This window comes from Varanus komodoensis, unplaced genomic scaffold (assembly GCF_004798865.1).
Source record: "Varanus komodoensis strain SLA01 unplaced genomic scaffold, ASM479886v1 scaffold13_3, whole genome shotgun sequence".
NCBI classification, from domain to species: Eukaryota; Metazoa; Chordata; class Lepidosauria; order Squamata; family Varanidae; genus Varanus; species Varanus komodoensis.
Genome location: NW_025335409.1, coordinates 7,676,077 through 7,694,930, shown reverse-complemented (window position 1 = coordinate 7,694,930; position 18,854 = coordinate 7,676,077). Strand labels below are relative to the sequence as shown.

The window sequence follows — 18,854 nt, the reverse complement described above, 5'->3', positions numbered from 1 at the left end:
AGCATGTTTTTGGTAGTTTTTTAGTTCATTCTCTAGTAGCATAAAACACTGACATCAAATATCATAAAATTTTTCTACCACCCTAGTGATTACTGTGTTGACTAATTCGGATTAGCTACAATGATCAGTCAACAAAAGCTTTAGTTGGCTGATCTATTAGAGGTACCAACACAAGAGCACTGTGATTATATTTTAGATTATCATGCATTTAAAATATTTTAATACTTACCGGCCCGAGAGACAAAGTCACACTTTTCAGACATGTTTCAGCTGGACCATTGAAACATGGACGGATTTCTACACTCAGAGACCAATCTTTGTCCTAATAAGAAAGCAAACAAGCACATTCAAGCACTTGCATCCAGTGTATACTCCAGAGCCCGATACATTCAAGGGCTTTTTATTGATCTGTATGAAGGACAACACATCCAAATATACCACTTCTCAGAATGAAACCACATGGTATAATATGGTGGTGGCTGCTTCTAGATTAGGGCAAACTCCCAAGCAGGTATCTGAACAGCTATGAAGCAAAGATGCATTACTAGGTGCATGAGTGTCAAAAGGAATAACCATCAAAAGGGTAGTATAAATGGTTTAAAGAAAGAAATGTAATTACATGTTTTAGTCAATATTACTTTGTTCAGTCATGTGGTATGGGATAATTAGACTATAATGAATTATCTGACAAATTATGACAATAAGCTTGAAAACCTATGCAAGACCAAACAGTATAACTTACAATTGAAAACTAATAGATAGCTAGTAACATATTAATGTGTACTTCTGGTAATAAAGCAAAATAAAATGCTTGAGTTGGCAGAGGAAGGGTTGACACTGCTTCAGAATAGAGTCAGAGATGCAATTCAGACTGGACAGTTCTGAATGTGAATTCCCTCAATTCAAAATGTTTCCTCCCTAATATGAGAAGCACATTAGATGAAGCTTATATGGTTTTGTACTAGGATGTGTCAGTCATTGTCACTAAGCCTAGCCAGCCAGTTCTCCCTCACTTCAAACATTTATCCACTGGCAATGAAACAGGGGACCAGCTGCAGTAGTGGGAAACTCTCTCATGCCCCTACAGGCCCAGATGCCCTGAAGAAATGTATTTCCCAAACCTCTGCCCACACGAGATGCTGCTGTTATAACTTTCTAAATGCCATTAAGAGGAGGCAGAGAGAAGGAGAGACTTGCTACATTTGCCCCCATCTGCCACCAGGTAAGTTTGGGAGAAGAGACGAAAACAGGAAGTCTAGGGGTTCATAGAGAATTATGGTGTGGCAGTGAGATCATCGAGTGCATTTTCTTCTTGTGATTTTCCTTGAGATGTTTAAAAAGTATTTTGTGATATTTTTGCACATCTAGGTCAGTCAACAGGTGTTTACCATAAATATGGTAGGAGACTCTAAAATGACAATATTCATTCACATCTGATTTGAAAAATTCTCACAAAATGGCTACAACAGTATAAGGCTCTCTAAACAAACAGGTTTAGCACCTGCTTTCTTAATGCATTCTGTCAGCAGACTGCCTGTCATTTCAGATCATGCCTTTTGCATTCGGTGTATAAAGGACCTGCAAGCTTACCATGAGTTGTGGAAGTATGTGTGACCAGCCACAACCTGTAAGGAAAAGAAAGCTCACCCACAAAAACACATTTATTGAGAGGGAAAACGTAGAGGTTGTCAGGACAGTTTTGCTGATCAAATTAATCTCAGGCAACCTGTCTCTTAAGCCCCTGAGCAAATACATGGGAGGACCCCAAATCACATTCAGTCAGTTGAATAGAAATGCTCAGGGTAGGAGCTTGCATGTGAGAGTCAGCATCAGTTTTGCACAGGAAAAGCACAGCAGATCTCTCAGGGAATTTCTACTTCAGCATAAAAAACACATCTAAGGTCAAAGAAATCACAGGAAAGGCAGAATGGCTGTATTTTGCTTCTACTCTTTCATCTTAACAATGCATTTAGCAAACAGGAGGCAGGAAAGAGGTTTGTCTGAATTTGTACAGTGTATTTAAGGAATATTACATCATATTGATCTTTTCACAAAGCAGGATATAAATGTTAAAATAACATTGATCTAACCTTTTAAATCTAATATCAAAATATTCCATTGAATGAAATAATTCACTCAGGTTTCAAATGTGTCTTAGAATGTTGCTGATTCTGAGATCTTGTGATATTTTAGTTATTTATTAAGACATTTATATGCCGCCCCATTCGGCTCACAATATGAAGAAAATTACAAAAGTGACAATATAAAAATAACAATATAAAATAAATAACAATATAAAAGAAGTTTCCCTGGCCAGATAAAATAAATACTGTTAACAATTAAAATGACGCTTAAATAAAAAGGTCTTCGCCTGGCACCAAAAAACAAATAACGACGGCGCCAGGTGGACCTCTCTGGGGACCGCATTCCATAGATTGGGCGCCACCGCAGAGAAAACCCTCCTCCGAGTACCTACCCTCCTAATTTCTTTCACGGAGGGTTCCCGGAGAAGGGCCTCTCCCGCAGATCTCAAGGGCACTGTACCCATTTTATATCTTACTTGATGTAATCTTTAAAGACTTCATAGTGGTGTTTCTTGTTTGTGCAACAGACTAGTTATGCTAAGGAACCACCTGCATGATTCAAAGCTCAGTTGTATTTCAGAATGGATATTTTAACCATTCCCACATTGGAAGCCACATTGAATACAGTAGGATTTGCTTCAGAGTAATTGGCACAGAATTGTAACATAAGGCTGTATTGCTTATCTAGGAGTAAAGTCTCTCAATCCTGATGTGGTTTATTCCAGAAAAGATATATGTGCGTATTGCATTATAAGGACATTCCCTTACATGGAAAAAAAATTTAGACCATAGTTTGGATTAATGTTGTTTTTACATGATTTTATGTCTGTAACCTGTTCAGGGAGCTATGCAACTAAATGAAGTGAGCTAAATATCGATCAGTCAAACAAACAGACAAACAAACATATAAATTAATTAAACATGGATGTGTTGGATTGTACATAATCTTAAATATCTGTGAATAATGGTGAAACCTTTAGTTGATAATTGTTCATTGACAGAATACAAAAGGGTATGCAACCATGACTTAAATATTTGGAAGGAATTCAACCAAGAAACATATATATGCAGGGATTTCTGATGGAAACTTCAAGTGGGGAGAGTTCTACACAGGCAAGCCAAGCAACCTTTATGTAAGCAAGAAGCTAATAACCTGGATAGCCATGAAGTGACAATCTCCAGCGAAGCTGTAAAAGCTGCCATCAAAAGTTGTGATGAAAGAGCCTTCCACTTCGCATCTTCCTGGACACAAAGATTCAGTGCATTCCCATCTTGCATCATGACAAGTGCTATTGAAATGAAAGTGGAAAGAATGGTGGGGTGGGAGAATAAACAGATTATAGTTATACATTGCTCCTGTGTGAGAACACTATTTCTGATTCCACCTTAAGCAAGGGAAAGAAAATATAAAGCATGGAAAAATGCATAGGCAAATTCATAGAGAAGACTATCAATATCTCCTATTCCTGAGGGTTATATGCTACCTCTAGTATTAGAGACAGTGTGTCTATGTGCAATAGCTACTGGAGAACTAGGACAGAAGCGTGCTCCTGCACTCATATCCAGTTTGTGGGTTTCTGTGGGCATCTACTTGTCCACTGTGTGACCAAAATGTTAGAGTGGATGGGCCCTTGGTCTGATCTAGCAAGGTTCTTCCTAGGTTCTTTTGCTATTCAAGGTGATGCCTTCAGAAGACTTTGTTCGGTTGTTTTACTATCCACCTCCATGAGAGTCAGGTTAGGGACAGCAGGGAACAACTAGGAGCAATGTGTTGGTATCCTTCTGTGTCATTTTCCACTACCATTTCTTTTACAGCAGCTAAAGTGGGAAAGCAACCATCTTGCAGTGCAGTGTGGCTACTTAAAAAAGGACTGGCAAAGTTGGAAACAGAGGACTGATAAGCTGATCATCTTTGTGTTTGCCTTCTAGTCAAAACCCCTCAAGTTTTATTTACCTATGAAATAAAGAGTCTGCCTACTGCAGGAAAAGGCAAGTTTTCACATATTTTTTTCAGATCAGATACAAGGAAAAATGAGAGAATAGAACTCCAGGACATACTGCAAAAAAAAAGTTAACATCAAGAAGTGGCTGTTAATGATCTGCAGCAATTTTTTCCACCATGAAACTCTGCATGTTCTTTAAGGTTGGTCTATCTTAACACTAGAATCAGCTCCCCAAATGGCAGTCTCAATATCCTCTTTCCATTGCTGGACCAAACTCAGAAGACCACAAGTCTTGAGAGAAATTGGCGTATTTTGAGCCATATGTATAAGCAAATTGTACAAGATAAATGGCCATGGCTGAAATGAATCTGATAACAGACACTCTAGGTTGAGGGATTCCAAAGAGCTTTCAAAGTACAATGGACTTTTTGGGGTGATGAATAGAAGCTGCTATGAAAACTATGGATTTTCTTGTCTGAGGAAAAAAAATTCTCATGCCCATAACATTGTCTCTTTCATAAACATTTGACTCTAGGCCTGTTGTCCCCTGCCTTGGATGGTTCAGAGAAAACAGCTTGCAAGAAAGACTTGTTTTCTGAAAGCATTCAATTTCAGGTTTACTTATATACTAGCAATTTTACCATCATCATCATTGTTATTATTTATTTACTATTGCACCTTTTTTCCTTTCAAGGAACTCAAGGCACCATACACAATTCTCTTCCTTCTCTCAATCTTATCCTTACAACAGCCTTGTGAGGTAGGATGGACTGAGAATCTGTAGCTTGCCTAAAGTAACCCAGCTGACTCCATGGCTGAGTGGGGACTAAAAATCAGATCACTTGAGCCTGAGTTCCATGCTCTTAACCACCATGCCACACTGGGACTTCTGTAGAGTCCCTCAAGGAACTGGGGCTAAGTAGCAACGTATTTCATCAGTGCCAGAGCCCAAACAGATCTTACCTTAAATCGCTAATTATGTCATTGTTTTTCTTTCTTATCTTTTACTCTAGGGTAGGTGTAGAATAGGACAAGTGTGTGAAGGTGGGGGGAAGGTGGCTTTTAAGATCTAGACAGAGCCCTTGTAGAGTAAAAATAAGGAAAACATAACTGTTTTGTCCTCAGGGAGCTGAGCATAGCGACTGCTGCTGAAACCTGGCATACTTAGGTAGAATGTTTTTGTAAAATCATCTATCCCCTGATGGCCACATTTGCAATCCAAATTCAGTGACAGCTGGGGCTGTGGACCCTGAGTAGCCAAACTGCCAAAGCAATCACTTGGCCAGAGTTGTGCTCTTGCTTCCGCTCAGGTGAATGAGTTCCTTTACATTTATTGGGTAGTGTACTGAGTACTGTGAGGTACAAAGCTTTGGGGTTCCCTCATCCCCAGTACACTACTTCATCCTGCCACACAAGCAGGCCAGGCTTGGTGACTCTCCAGTTTTTCTGCTTAGGCTATGCTAAGTATTCTCTGTGCAGCCATTACAAATTCAGAATCACATCAGTCTGAGCAAAGAAAAATGGTTCTAATTCTCAATTGAGAGGAAGAGCAGCTTGATTTCAAAAATGCCATGATGTGTTGAATTTGGTAGAATTGCATTACTTGAATAGTGTACATACCTTCTCCATCAAGGAAATGAAACTCAGTTTCACCTGCATGCCTCAAAATTTGCTTTTTTGAACACTTACCATTGTGAGTTACAAGTGCCTTTCCTCACTTCTCCAGGACTGTATACTTTTCCATTAAATTTACAGGCACAATTTCTCTTTGCAATGCATTCACCACTGCCTCCAATATCATCAAGCACATAACCTACAAAAGAAAAGAATTAAAAATGATCAAGGTGCAGCATTTAAGCAACCTTTAGCATACAATCCGGGAATGTGGGTCTTTGCAGAATGACCTACCTATATTTCTTATTCTTACCACAATGAGAATTTCCCACATAATTATATATGTCTGCAAGCTTTCCATTTAAATAGCCAATAGAAAGTTATAGAAAGGTGCAAATGGCATGTTTGGACTTCATATGTTTTCGAGAGTAGCCTGGCAGACTAAAGGATGATTCACTGTAGTAGCTTGCCACAGATGAAAAACACATCCCAAGGCAGTGGCATGAACTCTGTTGAACCAAGCCTGGCTCCAGCATCCTACATAGTTGGGCAAATTGGAAGGGCTCCCAGGCTGCAAGGGGCCCACCAGAAATCTCACATACACACACTTTTCTAATCTGATGTTTCAGCACTGGGCTGGGTAACTCCATTTATTCAAAACATTTATATCTGTTGTTCTGTCCAAAGACTCCTGGAGTGGCTGCAAGAATCAATAATCAGTTTGGCCCTGCCCTTGGACTCACACTCTAAAAAGACAAGAAACACAAGGAAATGGATTGAGGAAAGAAGCAGGATGAAGGCATTATGGTGAGGCTTAATTCAGTTGCCCTGATGGATGAGAATATATCAGTTGAACTCAGGTTTGCATTGCATGTATTATTATTATTATTATTATTATTATTATTATTATTATTATTATTATTATAACATTTCTATGCCGCCCCTTGCCGAAACCTTGGGGCGGCTTACAACACAATAAAATACATTGAAATACAATAGCACATAATAAATTACCATTAAATACAAAAATACAAAAAATACATTGATTTACAAATATAAGATTAAAATTATCAGTATAAATTAAGTAAATAAAAATATAGGAGGAGTAAGAGAAGGAAGAAGAAGTTGCCCTGGCCAGATCATATGTTTTAACAATTAAAATGATGTTTAAATAAAAAGGTCTTTACCTGGCGCCGAAAAACCAGTAACGACGGTGCCAGGCGGACCTCTTTGGGGAGTGAATTCCATAGGCTGGGTGCCACCGCAGAGAAAGCCCTCCTCCGAGTACTTACTCTCCTAATTTCTTTCGTGGAGGGTTCCCGGAAAAGGGACTCTCCCGCAGATCTCAAAGGGCGGTCGGGCATATACGGACGTAAGTGCTCATTCAGGTAGCCAGGACCCAAGCCTTTTAGGGCTTTATAGGTCATAATCAACACCTTGAATTGGGCCTGGGCTTCAATGGGAAGCCAGTGAAGCTGACGGAGGACTGGAGTCATGTGAGCATAACGCCCCGTCAGCAACCTGGCAGCTCTATTTTGCACCAATTGAAGTGTTCGGACTGTCTTCAGGGGAAGCCCCACGTAAAGCGCGTTACAGAAGTCTAGGTGGGAAGTCACCAGCGCACATCCTTCTGTCCTGACAATTTTAGCATGTGGAAGCCAACTGGGGCAAAATTTTAAAATTTTAATCTGGATAATCATGAAGATCACCGAAACCATCATCCATGTGCATATTTACATTGATATTCGAAAAGTTAAATAGAAATGTCTCACACAGCACATACAGCCCAAACCCTAGAGAGCGTTAAGGAATAGTGGGAGAAGGAAAGATGGAAAAGGTGACTGCAATAAAAATAATGAGAGTGAGCAAGTGTAATTCTATACAGACATAAATGTAGTTAATTTATATAGGTATAGGAAAATACGACACTGTACATTGTTTTAAATTAAGCATCAGATATTGCTGTAACATGTTCCTGCTGAACAGACAAAATCCCAAGTCTGCAGATGTCAATATATTAGAAAGATATATACCCTCGTATATACATGCTGAGTGAATTCCCCAAAGGATTTTTTTTTCATTAAAAGAATTGACTAAAGCTGATACCACCTGCTTGGTGAAAATAAAGTTGAGATGAATCATATTTCTGTCTTTGATCCAGTTGTATGGTGATGCTCAGTAGCAGGAAATAGCTCCTAAAGGCTCTTCCTTTTCAAAATAAAATTATCTTTGTATAGCATTGAGAAAAGCAACTTCTCTACTGAAATCCTTATGTGCTACTACTAAATGAAGCCCTGGGGAGGCTACACATTACCTTCTGGACATGCACAACCACTCACACATCCGCCATCTTGGTAAGGGGACATATAAGAACATGTCGGTTTGTTGGGAGGAAAACAGTCTTGGTAAATTTCAGATTGTGGGCATGCCGGTGTAGCTGGAATAGAAACAGGAAAGGTTTTAGGTTTGCATTCCTTGCATTCACTATCTTTACCCTAGGCATTGTTCTGTTTCATTCAATGCCAGTCTTCCTCAACCAGTTATCCTCCAGATAGGTTGGTAATGCTTGCTGGGGATGATGGGAACTGTAGTCCAACACATCTGGAGAGTGTCTGGTTGAAGAAGGTGGCTTTATGCCATCATACAGTCACTTGCCTGATTTAGGCACAATGCTAAATTATGGTTCAGTTTCATGGCTTGGGTTTGTAAGGTTCCTAGCACTGCTGTGAAGAGAAAAGTCACTTTTGCATCAGCTGTAAACTATTCAGCATTACTCATTATGTCTAGACCCAGACAAACTGTGGTATGGATTATAGAAACAACCCACCTTCAACTTGTAGCTTCTCTAATAAACCCTAATTAACACTAATCATGGTTCTTAATTCCAGGAGGTGTAGTCCAACAGACCAAGAAGAAACTAGATAAGGGAAGGCTACATTAAACTATTGCTTAGCAGTTAGCATCCAAGCCAGATCACTGTATCAAGTGTGTGTTTATCTATTTCTAATCTTTTACTTTTCATATTCAGCAACTGCCAAAAGTAGAACTGAAATTTAAAATATTTCACCTCTCAGTTGCCTTCAAATTCAATTGTTATTAACTGTTGTGAACTGCCCAACAGCTTTGGTTACTGGGTGGTATAGAAACAAACTAACTAAAACAAACACACGCACACACACACAATTGCTCAGTGCAATCCTCCACCTGCACACTCAGCTTTGACAGATTTTTTGGTTTTGGTTTTTGTAATGCATCTGAATCAGAACCAGAGGTAGGGGCAAAGCTTTAAATTCTACCTACTCTTTATACTAGCGTTCTAGTCTGGATCATGGCTTCTGAACTGTAGGAACAAAGCCATACTCACAAGAGAAAAACAAGGGTGCTGTCTTGAGAACTGAGGAGTGAGCTCCTGTTCTACTGGTGGCATTGGGAGGTAGGAGTGCTCTGAGCAAAGCTATAAGCAGCACTGCGTGGCTGACTCTAGCCACATTTTACTTTTCCTATAGTACCCAGGGGTGATACTACCACAAAGGTATCGTAGGAAATTAATATGGTTGTTAGAGCCAGCCACCCATTGCTGCTAAGAGGATCAGGCAACATTTTTTTTAAACAAGGGGCTATGGCAGGCATCAATAACGGGTCCTTCTGGGCTGCTGCAGTCCTGACAGCTGCCCAAGAATAGCAGGTAGTGATGCCAGTCCTGAGTTAAGGTTGCGTGTAGTTTGGTCCTTAGCATCACTCTTTGGTAGCTATCAGAAGGTTTAAGGGTTGGTACAACCATCTTCAAAATCAAATGTTGGAAGCAAGAGGGATGGTGGGCTTGGACAAGCATTCCAACAGGACACTAGCCATGTCACAAGTGCTGATTCAGATTTGGAGGATGAGAATGTCTCAGTGAGATTGGGGAGCATGGGTTAGCGCAAGGTACTAGGATGCAACAGAAGGAGAAGGAGGTGATTAGCTCAAGGACAGGCACCTCACTAGCCCGTCAAGAATTGTTCTGAAATGAACACATTTCACAAACATATAGCAGGCCAGCTTCCCAGTCCACTCAATTTCTGAACCTCTACTAAGCCTCTGTTTCTATTGCTATATATGCAGATTTTGTCATAGATTTAGGCCTATTGAAATCAATGGGAGCTAAACTAGTTTCAGCTAACCAAAGTCCCATTATTTTCAGTGGGTCTACTCTGATTAATTCCAACACCAAACTACTGGGTCCCATACTGGAAATGGTTTGGGAATGACTTCACAAAAGAATGAGATATCTGCTTAATCACAGGCTTATTTTATTGAACCAGCATACACAAAGTACAGCATGGTGATCAAATTTGAGGAATACGTACCACAAACTACATCTTGATCATTTCTCCAACTTTCATAAGGACCAGAACCTTCAGATGAACATTCCCTGGCTAATTCAAAAAATGTGGGGCACACGTCCCTTCTGTTCCCAGTTCTGCAGTATTCTTCAGTGCATATCCTTTCATACTCACTGTACAGGTTGCCAACAGTCTTACATGGTCTGAAGTATTTTGTAATTATATTTTGGCAATACTGAAAAATAAATATCACATGAAGTGAGAATATAAAGTCACAAACCTTTTGGACTGGATATTCAAACAAATACTTTAATCTTATGCAGTGTTTTTTTTGTAAGAAAAAAGGTTCCGGAACTCATGAAATTATTTACCTTTCACACATAATCAGTCACTATACACACACCCACACACGTCAGTTGTGTAACGAAACATAACGGTCGCCGCCCGCAGTAAACACTCAGCACGCGACCACACGACCCATCACAAGTCGAGCAGCGCCACAAGCCGAGCAGCGCCATCACAGCCAGCGCGGACAAAGCACACGTGCATCAGATTCGACACACAAGCAGCCCACATGCACCGTTTTAATGATTTTGCCGCCGACCTGCTACGCTCGACAGGGCAATTCAAATCCACGTGGACCAAACATCAAATTTTCAAAAGTTACTTTTTAAACTTGGAAAATCTGTCGAAAAAAGGTGCCGGAACTCTGTTCCAGTGCGTTCTATGACAAAAAAAGCACTGATCTTATGTAACTGAATGCAATCATACATCTTTAAATTAGATAGAAGGTCCACCTGGCACTGACGTTATATGTTTTTCGGTGCCAGGCCAAGACCTTTTTATTTAAACAGCATTTTAATTGTTAGCTTATTTATTGATTTTATATCTTTGGCCAGGGCGTTTCCAATTATATTGTTTTTATATGATTATATGTATGTATTTATTGTTGTAAGCCGCCCCGAGGCTTCGGCGAATGGTGCGGCATAGAAGTTTACTAAATAAATAAATAAATATAGAATACTTTCTGCCTGATCACGGGATTAGAATGGAACAAACGTGTAGCTGGTCCTATATCATCTACACTGGCTGCCAATTGAAGTCCAGGCCCAATTTAAGGTGCTAGTAATGACCAATAAGGCCCTAAACAGCTTGGGTCCTGGATACCTGAAGGAGAACCTCCTTCCCCATGTGCCGGCCTGCCCCTTGAGATCTGAGGTAGAGGTCCTTCTCCTGGAGTCCTCTTTGAAGGAAATTAGAAGGGTAGCTACTCAGAGAAGGGCCTGCTCCCCAGGGAGGTTTGCCTGGCTCCGTCACTTTATTCTTTTTGGCATCAGGCGAAGACCCCTTTATTATCCCAATATTTTAACAGTTAATTAGTTTGATCCTTGTTTTTATCATCATTTATCGGATCCAGCATGTGTTGCTGTTGTTATGGTTGTTTTTTGGATTTTTGGTTTTTGTAAGCTGTCCAGAGACTTTTAGTATTGGGACGGCATATAAAAACTTTAAACAACCAAACAGCATCCAATGTACATGCTTTGGATGTACATTTTTTGCCTTTGCTTTAAACTGGTTTTATCATGATGCTTTTAAATTGCATTGCATTATATTTGCATTTTGTATTCATATTATGTTTAACTCTGCTGTCCTTTTATGTTGTAAAACTTTTTATTGCTTTTATTATATAATATTTTTTGCCCTGGACATCTGTTGCACAGATTGTGCCTTTCTGAACTTTGCCAAACTTTTGCAAAACCCTGTATAACAACCTCCCAAAATGTCATGACTAAATATCATGATGCTTATATTTTTCAAATGTTTTCAAATGAGAGGGGCCTAAGTAGTAATAAATACATGCACTGCTCACATATAAATAGGTAATAATGTATTTGTTCCAAGTATCCTCTCGCTATATAAAAAAATCCTCTATCCTTTTTCTATCCCTGTGAATTAAAAAAAAAATCTTGAAAAAATGAAGTTAATGAGTAAGCCAAAAAACATAAGTAAAACAACTCTTGGTGTATATAGAAATTGAATCTGTGACCTCAGCATTATTAAGACTATACTCTCAAACTTAATATCATGTTGCTTTCTTCCTTTATCCACATACCACTTGAAGAATTCTTAGTCACCTCTTATTGCTTTCCACCCCTTCTTTCATAGGGGAGGTGTTGAGTGAACGCTAGCGCTGGCTGAAAACCAGCTTAAAGTTGGTGGTCCCTGGCCTACAGTTTGAGAAATACTGCTGTGCACCAACAGCATAAATAAATAAAACAATATTTTGCTTACCTAGTGGTTTTCTTTCCAAAGGTGTTGCTGGGCAATGCAAGCTACCAACATCCACGCAAAAGTTACCTCATTGCCACTTTTGGATAAAGTGGGTGGAAAACTTGCATTTTTATAAAATGGGCAGAAGGTTTGTCTTTTTCATAAAAGATAAAAACTCTAGGGCTATGGAAAACATGCATTAAGCATTGTCCTTCAGCTAGTGCAAAAATATTTCCCAAAAGGTAAAGTAGAAATAGAAAAATAGCCTGACAAAGGCCAATTTTTATGAAATCAATGAAAGAAAGAAAAACAAGTTGCTGGAAGTCATTTATCAAACGTTGAACTCCTATAAATAAGCTGCTTTTTTGTGCTTTCCATCATAATATCAGTGTGAATCATTGTCAAAATGACCTTTCCTACATTGCTAAGTTTCAGATCAAACCTCTGAGCTATTTTTGGAATATAAGCCGGTAGTACCTATTCCCCATCCCACCTATATGTCTACATAAAATGGTAAGATGAAGTTCATTTGATTCACCCTTAATACAGGGCCATAATGGCAGACCTAGAATAAAATAGGAGTTAAATAAACTCTCATTTTAAACTGCATGTACAGAGGAAATGTATACTTCCAAGGTGCCCCCTGAGATCAGTTAGAATTGATGATGAAGAGGAAGCTATTTTGATGTATACTACAAAAAAGATACAGTTCATTCTTACCATTTGTCCTTCAGCACAGTGCAGAAGCTGTTCAACAGAAGGTTCTGGACAAGTGTTGTCTAGGACTTTGCTGTCTGCAATAAGGTTTGTTATATTTGTGCCTTTAAAAGAAACAGAAAGAAATACACAGTGCTTTTTTTGTAAGAAAAAATGTGCTGGAACTCATGAAATTATTTACCTTTTGCACGTAGTCAATCACTGTACACACGCACATAGGTTAGTTCTGTAACGAAACATAACGGTTGCCACCCGCAGTAAGCACGCAGCACGTGACCACACGACCTATCACAAGCCGAGCAATGCCACAAGCCGAGCAACGCCATCACAACCAGTGTGGACGAAGTACACATGCATCGGACTCGACACACAAGCAGCCCACATGCACCATTTTAATTATTTTGCCGCTGACCTGCTACACTCGACAGGGCGATTCAAATCCACATGGACCAAACATCACATTTTCAAAGGTTACTTTTAAAACTTGGAAAATCTGTCGAAAAAAGGTGCCAGAACTCTGTTCCAATGCATTCTATGACAAAAAAGCACTGGAAATACATAGCTTAGGGCTCAGTCCTATACATTCTGAAACAGAAAGTAGTCCTACAACTTCCAGCCTTCTCCATCTAGTAGGACTATTTTTCTGTCTAAACATACATGGGATGTTATCCTTACATTATCAGCATCTACAAAACTTTGCCTAGTTCAGAATGTCATTTTGTTTTGAGGAATCTGTTCCATATATAACATACTTTCTTAGCAGAATACTCAATAGTGTCTGAAAAATGCTTGAAGGCTCACAGGATTAGTAAAAAGACATTTTAAGTGGGGTGAAAGTAGTCTGAACAATCATCTTCTAATCTTATTTTAAAGCAACCCTGACTGCTCTTTAGAAGGCCAGATACTGAAGATAAAACTCAAATACTTTGGCCACATAATGAGAAGGAAGGACTCAATGGAGAAGATCCTACTGCTGGGAACAATAGATGGCAAAAGAATGAGGTGCCTCGATGGTCACTGAAGCAGTCAGTGTGAGCTTAGGTGGACTCTGGGAGATGATGGAAGATATGAGAGCCTGGAGAATGTTGTCCATGGGGTTGCAATGGGTCAGACATGACTTCGTGACTAGACTAGCACAGCATAACTGCAAATAAGACAACATCTAGATCCAACTCAATATTTATTATTTTGTGACTCATACCATGGGAAGCAAGACTGAAGAAATGATGATGTGTATATTTTAGCCCATGATACTTTCTATTGTTTAAATGTGGTTATCACAAAACTGTTGAAACATCAGATGCACATATATGAGAAAGAAAAAATCAATCCTGTGGGTTCATCTTAAGTACGGGTAGGCAACCCAATGCCTTCCAGATGTTTTGTATGAGGACTCTCATAATCCATGGCCAGGATTAAGAGGAGATGCAATTCAAACTTTTGGAAGACTCCAGGTTGCCTACTCTTGATCTAGTTTTGCATTCAGAACGTATAGACAAGAAGCAGCTCAATATGACATTTCATGTTATCCATGGGGCATAGCATCATGTCTAAAAGGGAGCCAATGCTATTTTACCATCCATATATGTATGGAATACAGGTTTGTTTGCATGTTTGTTTTCTACTTTACTGTATGTTAAACTTTTATCTATAGATTAGTATATTATGAAAACAAAGCATTTGTTCTGTGAATCAATAACATTTCTTATAGTTTACTGATATAGCTCTGACTTAGTACAAATGTTTTTAAATGGACTTTGAACACAGGTAGACTGTGAGAATAATTAGCACATTTTGGTAAAATTCAATTACTATTTTTAATATTACTTACTAATTCTTCTTAGCTGCATATTGTAAGATGGCAAACAAGATGATAAATATATTTTATAGGATGCTCTTACCTATGATTGTGTGGCTGTCTCCACAAAGACCACAGGTATCATACTTTTTATGGAGAATGAGCTTTAAAAACACAGAGGGAATAATAGAACATTAACTTTAAATTTAAGCTTTAAATCATTTGAGGTTTATGAATGCGAGTAGATAAATAGGTACCAGTTTGGTGAGGAGGAAACAGTGCCCCATGATGTCATGCTGGCCACATGACCACGGGAATGTCTTTGGGCAGTGCTGGCTCATGGCAATTGAAATGGAGACGAGCGCCACCCCCTATACCAGTTTCTGCTAGCAGAGTAAAATCCACAGGGACTCCTTTCCTTTCAAAGTCAAAGCTTTCTGGGTGTTTCACAACATTTTAAGTCACCCATCCAGATTTCACCCAAGCCTGACCCTGCTTAACTTCCAAGATTAGATAGGATGAAGCTCTTCAAGCTGTATGGAAGCTCTGCTCAGTTGACCTGGGATCCAAAGGCAATAAAGAGAGGGAAGATAGTTGCCACAAGAGTGCCAGGCTGTTATTGCTTACCCATTACTTGCAGTAAAGGTTGCATGCTTTTTAAAAGGGGGCTAGCATCCACTGGGATGATCTATGGGCCGTGTTATTTGCCCAACCATTCTGAGTGTGTATACCAAGCCTGCAGATACTATGCCTTCGACATTATGGTGATTACAGGGAATGTGATTGAGTCTTTTTTTGTATCTCACATTTCAGGCTGCAGGAGGCCCACAAGATAGCACACAAAACAGAAAAACTAACCAATATATTTTAGAAATTGAGAATGCATTAAAAACATTTAGGCTGCAGTCATATGGTTCCTGGGATGATGTTCCAGGGTTCATAGGAAAGTTTGACCTTACTGTTCCAAGACTGGAACTCAGATCTCAGAGAAGGGGGTTTGATCTCATGTTCTAACTCCTTGCTTCCATAGATCTTTCCATGGTCCTTCCCTTTGACATTGGAGAGGCAGGAAATGGGCAAGTATGCTGCATCTGTGCTCTGGGAGAGATCTCTCAATACATCCCAGGCCCTGGGATTTACGCCAACAAGGAGGGGATGTTTATGCATGTGCGGTGAGGAGAGGAATCTTTTGGCAGTCTTTTCAACCAGTGCATTTTTGAATTTTACATTTTCTCACTTCCCCACAGAAAGCAAGTGGGGATGCAATTAGCATATCAGCTGAGGCTGCTGGGGTAGCTGACAAGCCCAGAAGGGCTCATTTCAGGCAAAGAGGCTGGGTTTGGGTCCAATTCTTCTTGTTCCCAAAATGTCCGGTTTGGGTCCTTACACTAGCACACTAAAGGTGACTCTGCTGGAAGGAGCATTCCGGTTGCTGATCTCTTGGCTGGTATAATGGAGTCTTCCATGGAAGAGTCTCCATGCCAGTGGAGCACCTTTCTGTTGGAGGAGCATCCTCACCCACTCCAGCTGGCAACTCAGGGTTACACTCTGACATGACACCTTCAAACCAAGAATGGTTCTGATCTCAAGCACAGCTTCTTTTGTAAACTGGTACATTGTATGGGGCTATTTACCTAGAGAGCTATTGAGTAGCATTTGCAAACACAATTTCACAAAATGAATCTCTTCTTATTCACAATTAAATAACAGACAACATTAACAATTCGTGAGCTTAAGTGGACTCCGGGGGATGATGGAAGACAGGAAAGCCTGGAGGAATGTTGTCCATGGGGTCGTGATGGGTCAGACACAACTCCGTGACTAACAACAACAGCAAACATGAACAATTATAGCAACAATACTACAACTTGTGCACCCAAGCCCTTCACAAAAACACTAATTCAGAAGTTGCTTGTAGAATTGGACAGTTCAAGTGCCCTTTTTAAATACAAAATTCAAACAAAAATCCAAGATCACTTCAACTTGGTTGAGTGTCCATAACATGGAAGAATCATTTCCATATGCAAAATCTTCAAAATCCCAGACCAAGGTGGCAAGGGACTTAGCTGTCTAAGTGGCAACAACAGCTCCTGCTTCTTCAGCTTTCTTGCTCTTTCTGATTCAAATCTTACTCACAGCCCTGCTCTTTCTTAGTCCCCTTTGGGCTGAACCAGTATTTCATTGGGGTTACACTTGCACTCTTCCAGATGAGTTGACGATCTCCTTATGGCCCTGCAACTGATGATTCAGGGATAATGGCAATAGCTGCATGGCATGAAATCATTGTTCCACTCCATTTAAAAGCAATATATCCATATCACCTCTAATGGTTCAGGTTACAGTTTTGTTCCTGAAAAGAGGTAACACCAGTTTCTAAATATTCTGCAGCAATATTAATTGTAGTCAAAGACATGATGGTTCTTTTTGATTTAGATGTAGTTTCACTGTGCCACTGAACATCTCGCATAGGGCAAGTGTAAAACACAAGGTAGGCTTACCGATAATTTATCTTCATTGTTCCATAGCAATGTTAGAATACCTCTGCGGCTTACCAGCTTGAAGGAGAGCCCATATCTCTTAATACGGAGCATTTTATTGTCATATGGCACTTGTACTCTGTAAATTCAGTGTGGGAGAGGAAGGCAGTTGTTTCAATTTAGAAAATATTGTAAAGTGCATCTTTCACATTAATACCCAGTTTTAAGCATATTGTCTCAACTTATCCACAGAAATCAAGTTTCAGTTCACATAACCACATGCCTTTACCACATCTTGTATACAGCTCAGTACAATGAAACCCTAAGCCTTATCATATCTTGTATACAACTCAGTACAATTAAAGCAAAAAATAACTGTGCAGTATTAAAACAGAATTTGTGGCAGCATAACAAGCAGCATCAATAATCTCGTTTGCTTAAAGGTTCACTTACTTTATTGCATTGACAAAAATCTTGCCATCTTTCACTGTGATGTCATTGCCATCTAGCAGGACTGAAAGTCGATCAATCTTTCCTTCTGCATCCCGACTCATTTCAATATTGAACTCTCTTCCCGACTCAATACAATGACGACAGAAAGTGTAGTTGCACAAGGACTCGAAAGTGAACATACGATTGTCAAAGGTTTTGTACAACCCTCTGCCCCATGTGGAAGCCTCAGCTATTGAATGGAACAGAAGAAAATAAGCAGAACCCTCTGTGAATCATGTGAGTTTATTTCCTAGAGGCCCACAGAATCTAATTGCTTTGCGGGTTCAGTGAAGAGTTTACGTAGGATGTAGAATTGGGCAGACCTGGTTCTGAACCCTACTGAGCCAAGAAATGGACTAACTCTGGGCCCTCACAATCTCTGAGCCTAACCTGTGTCACACAGTTGTTGTGTGGGTAAAGCCTGTAGGGCCAGAGCCATAAATGTGGTCTACAGGGGAGTGTGAGATATAAAGAGTATGAACAGATCTGAGAAGGAAAACACATGTCATTTACAGCACAGATGGTAAAAACATACCTTCTGTGCAAACTCTTTCATGTCAGACTCAAAACCCTGCTCTTGAATCTTCCTTGAAAAGAAAGTTAATAGCAATCAGATTGAGACTTCAGCACTTGGGAAAGTGAAATGTAACCTTTTCCTCCCACACTCTTTTCCCATTCAAAATGAGGCTATTGTGTGGTATATCTCTATAGGCAAAAAGCTCTGTATGAGTAGTTTAATCAGAAGCATCATCATATAGGTGATGATGTACGAAGAGTTATTGTGGTTATTGTTAATTTCCTTTCTATATCACTCAACCTTGCTGAGTAGTTAACAATTTATGCAATATAATTATACAATGAAAAATACACATACAATAAAAACCCCATAACATTTCAGAGAGAATTTAACACAATATGAGCAATAAAGGCAATTTCAATACAGCTGTTGCTAGACTACCATCACCAAACCCCAAAACCAGCAGACATGAGCTGCACTCATGTGTTATTTAAAGCCATTTAATGCCCTGGCATAGAAGGCAGTCTTAACTTGGTGCCAGAACAATAGCAGAGTTTGTGCCAGGTGGGCCTCTATGGAAAAATCATTTCATAACTCTTAAGCTACTACTGAGAAGGAT

General features: G+C 39.6%; 1 protein-coding gene across 1 annotated transcript in view; it reads right to left on the bottom strand.

Moving 5' to 3' along the window:
- Nucleotides 1-18,274, bottom strand: part of MUC19 (mucin 19, oligomeric) — a 56,812-nt gene extending 38,538 nt beyond the window's left edge. Inside the window, exons 1-12 of the mRNA XM_044423264.1 lie at nt 18,254-18,274; nt 18,109-18,166; nt 17,680-17,908; nt 17,248-17,365; nt 14,853-14,913; nt 13,704-13,729; nt 12,955-13,101; nt 9,988-10,198; nt 7,956-8,078; nt 5,717-5,840; nt 3,238-3,373; nt 230-322 (exon numbers count right to left, since the gene is read on the bottom strand). Of these exons, the coding sequence (XP_044279199.1) occupies nt 230-322; nt 3,238-3,373; nt 5,717-5,840; nt 7,956-8,078; nt 9,988-10,198; nt 12,955-13,101; nt 13,704-13,729; nt 14,853-14,913; nt 17,248-17,365; nt 17,680-17,908; nt 18,109-18,166; nt 18,254-18,274 (1,347 nt within the window). The remainder of the gene's footprint in view (nt 1-229; nt 323-3,237; nt 3,374-5,716; nt 5,841-7,955; nt 8,079-9,987; nt 10,199-12,954; nt 13,102-13,703; nt 13,730-14,852; nt 14,914-17,247; nt 17,366-17,679; nt 17,909-18,108; nt 18,167-18,253) is intronic.
- Between the last annotated feature and the right edge of the window lie 580 nt (nt 18,275-18,854).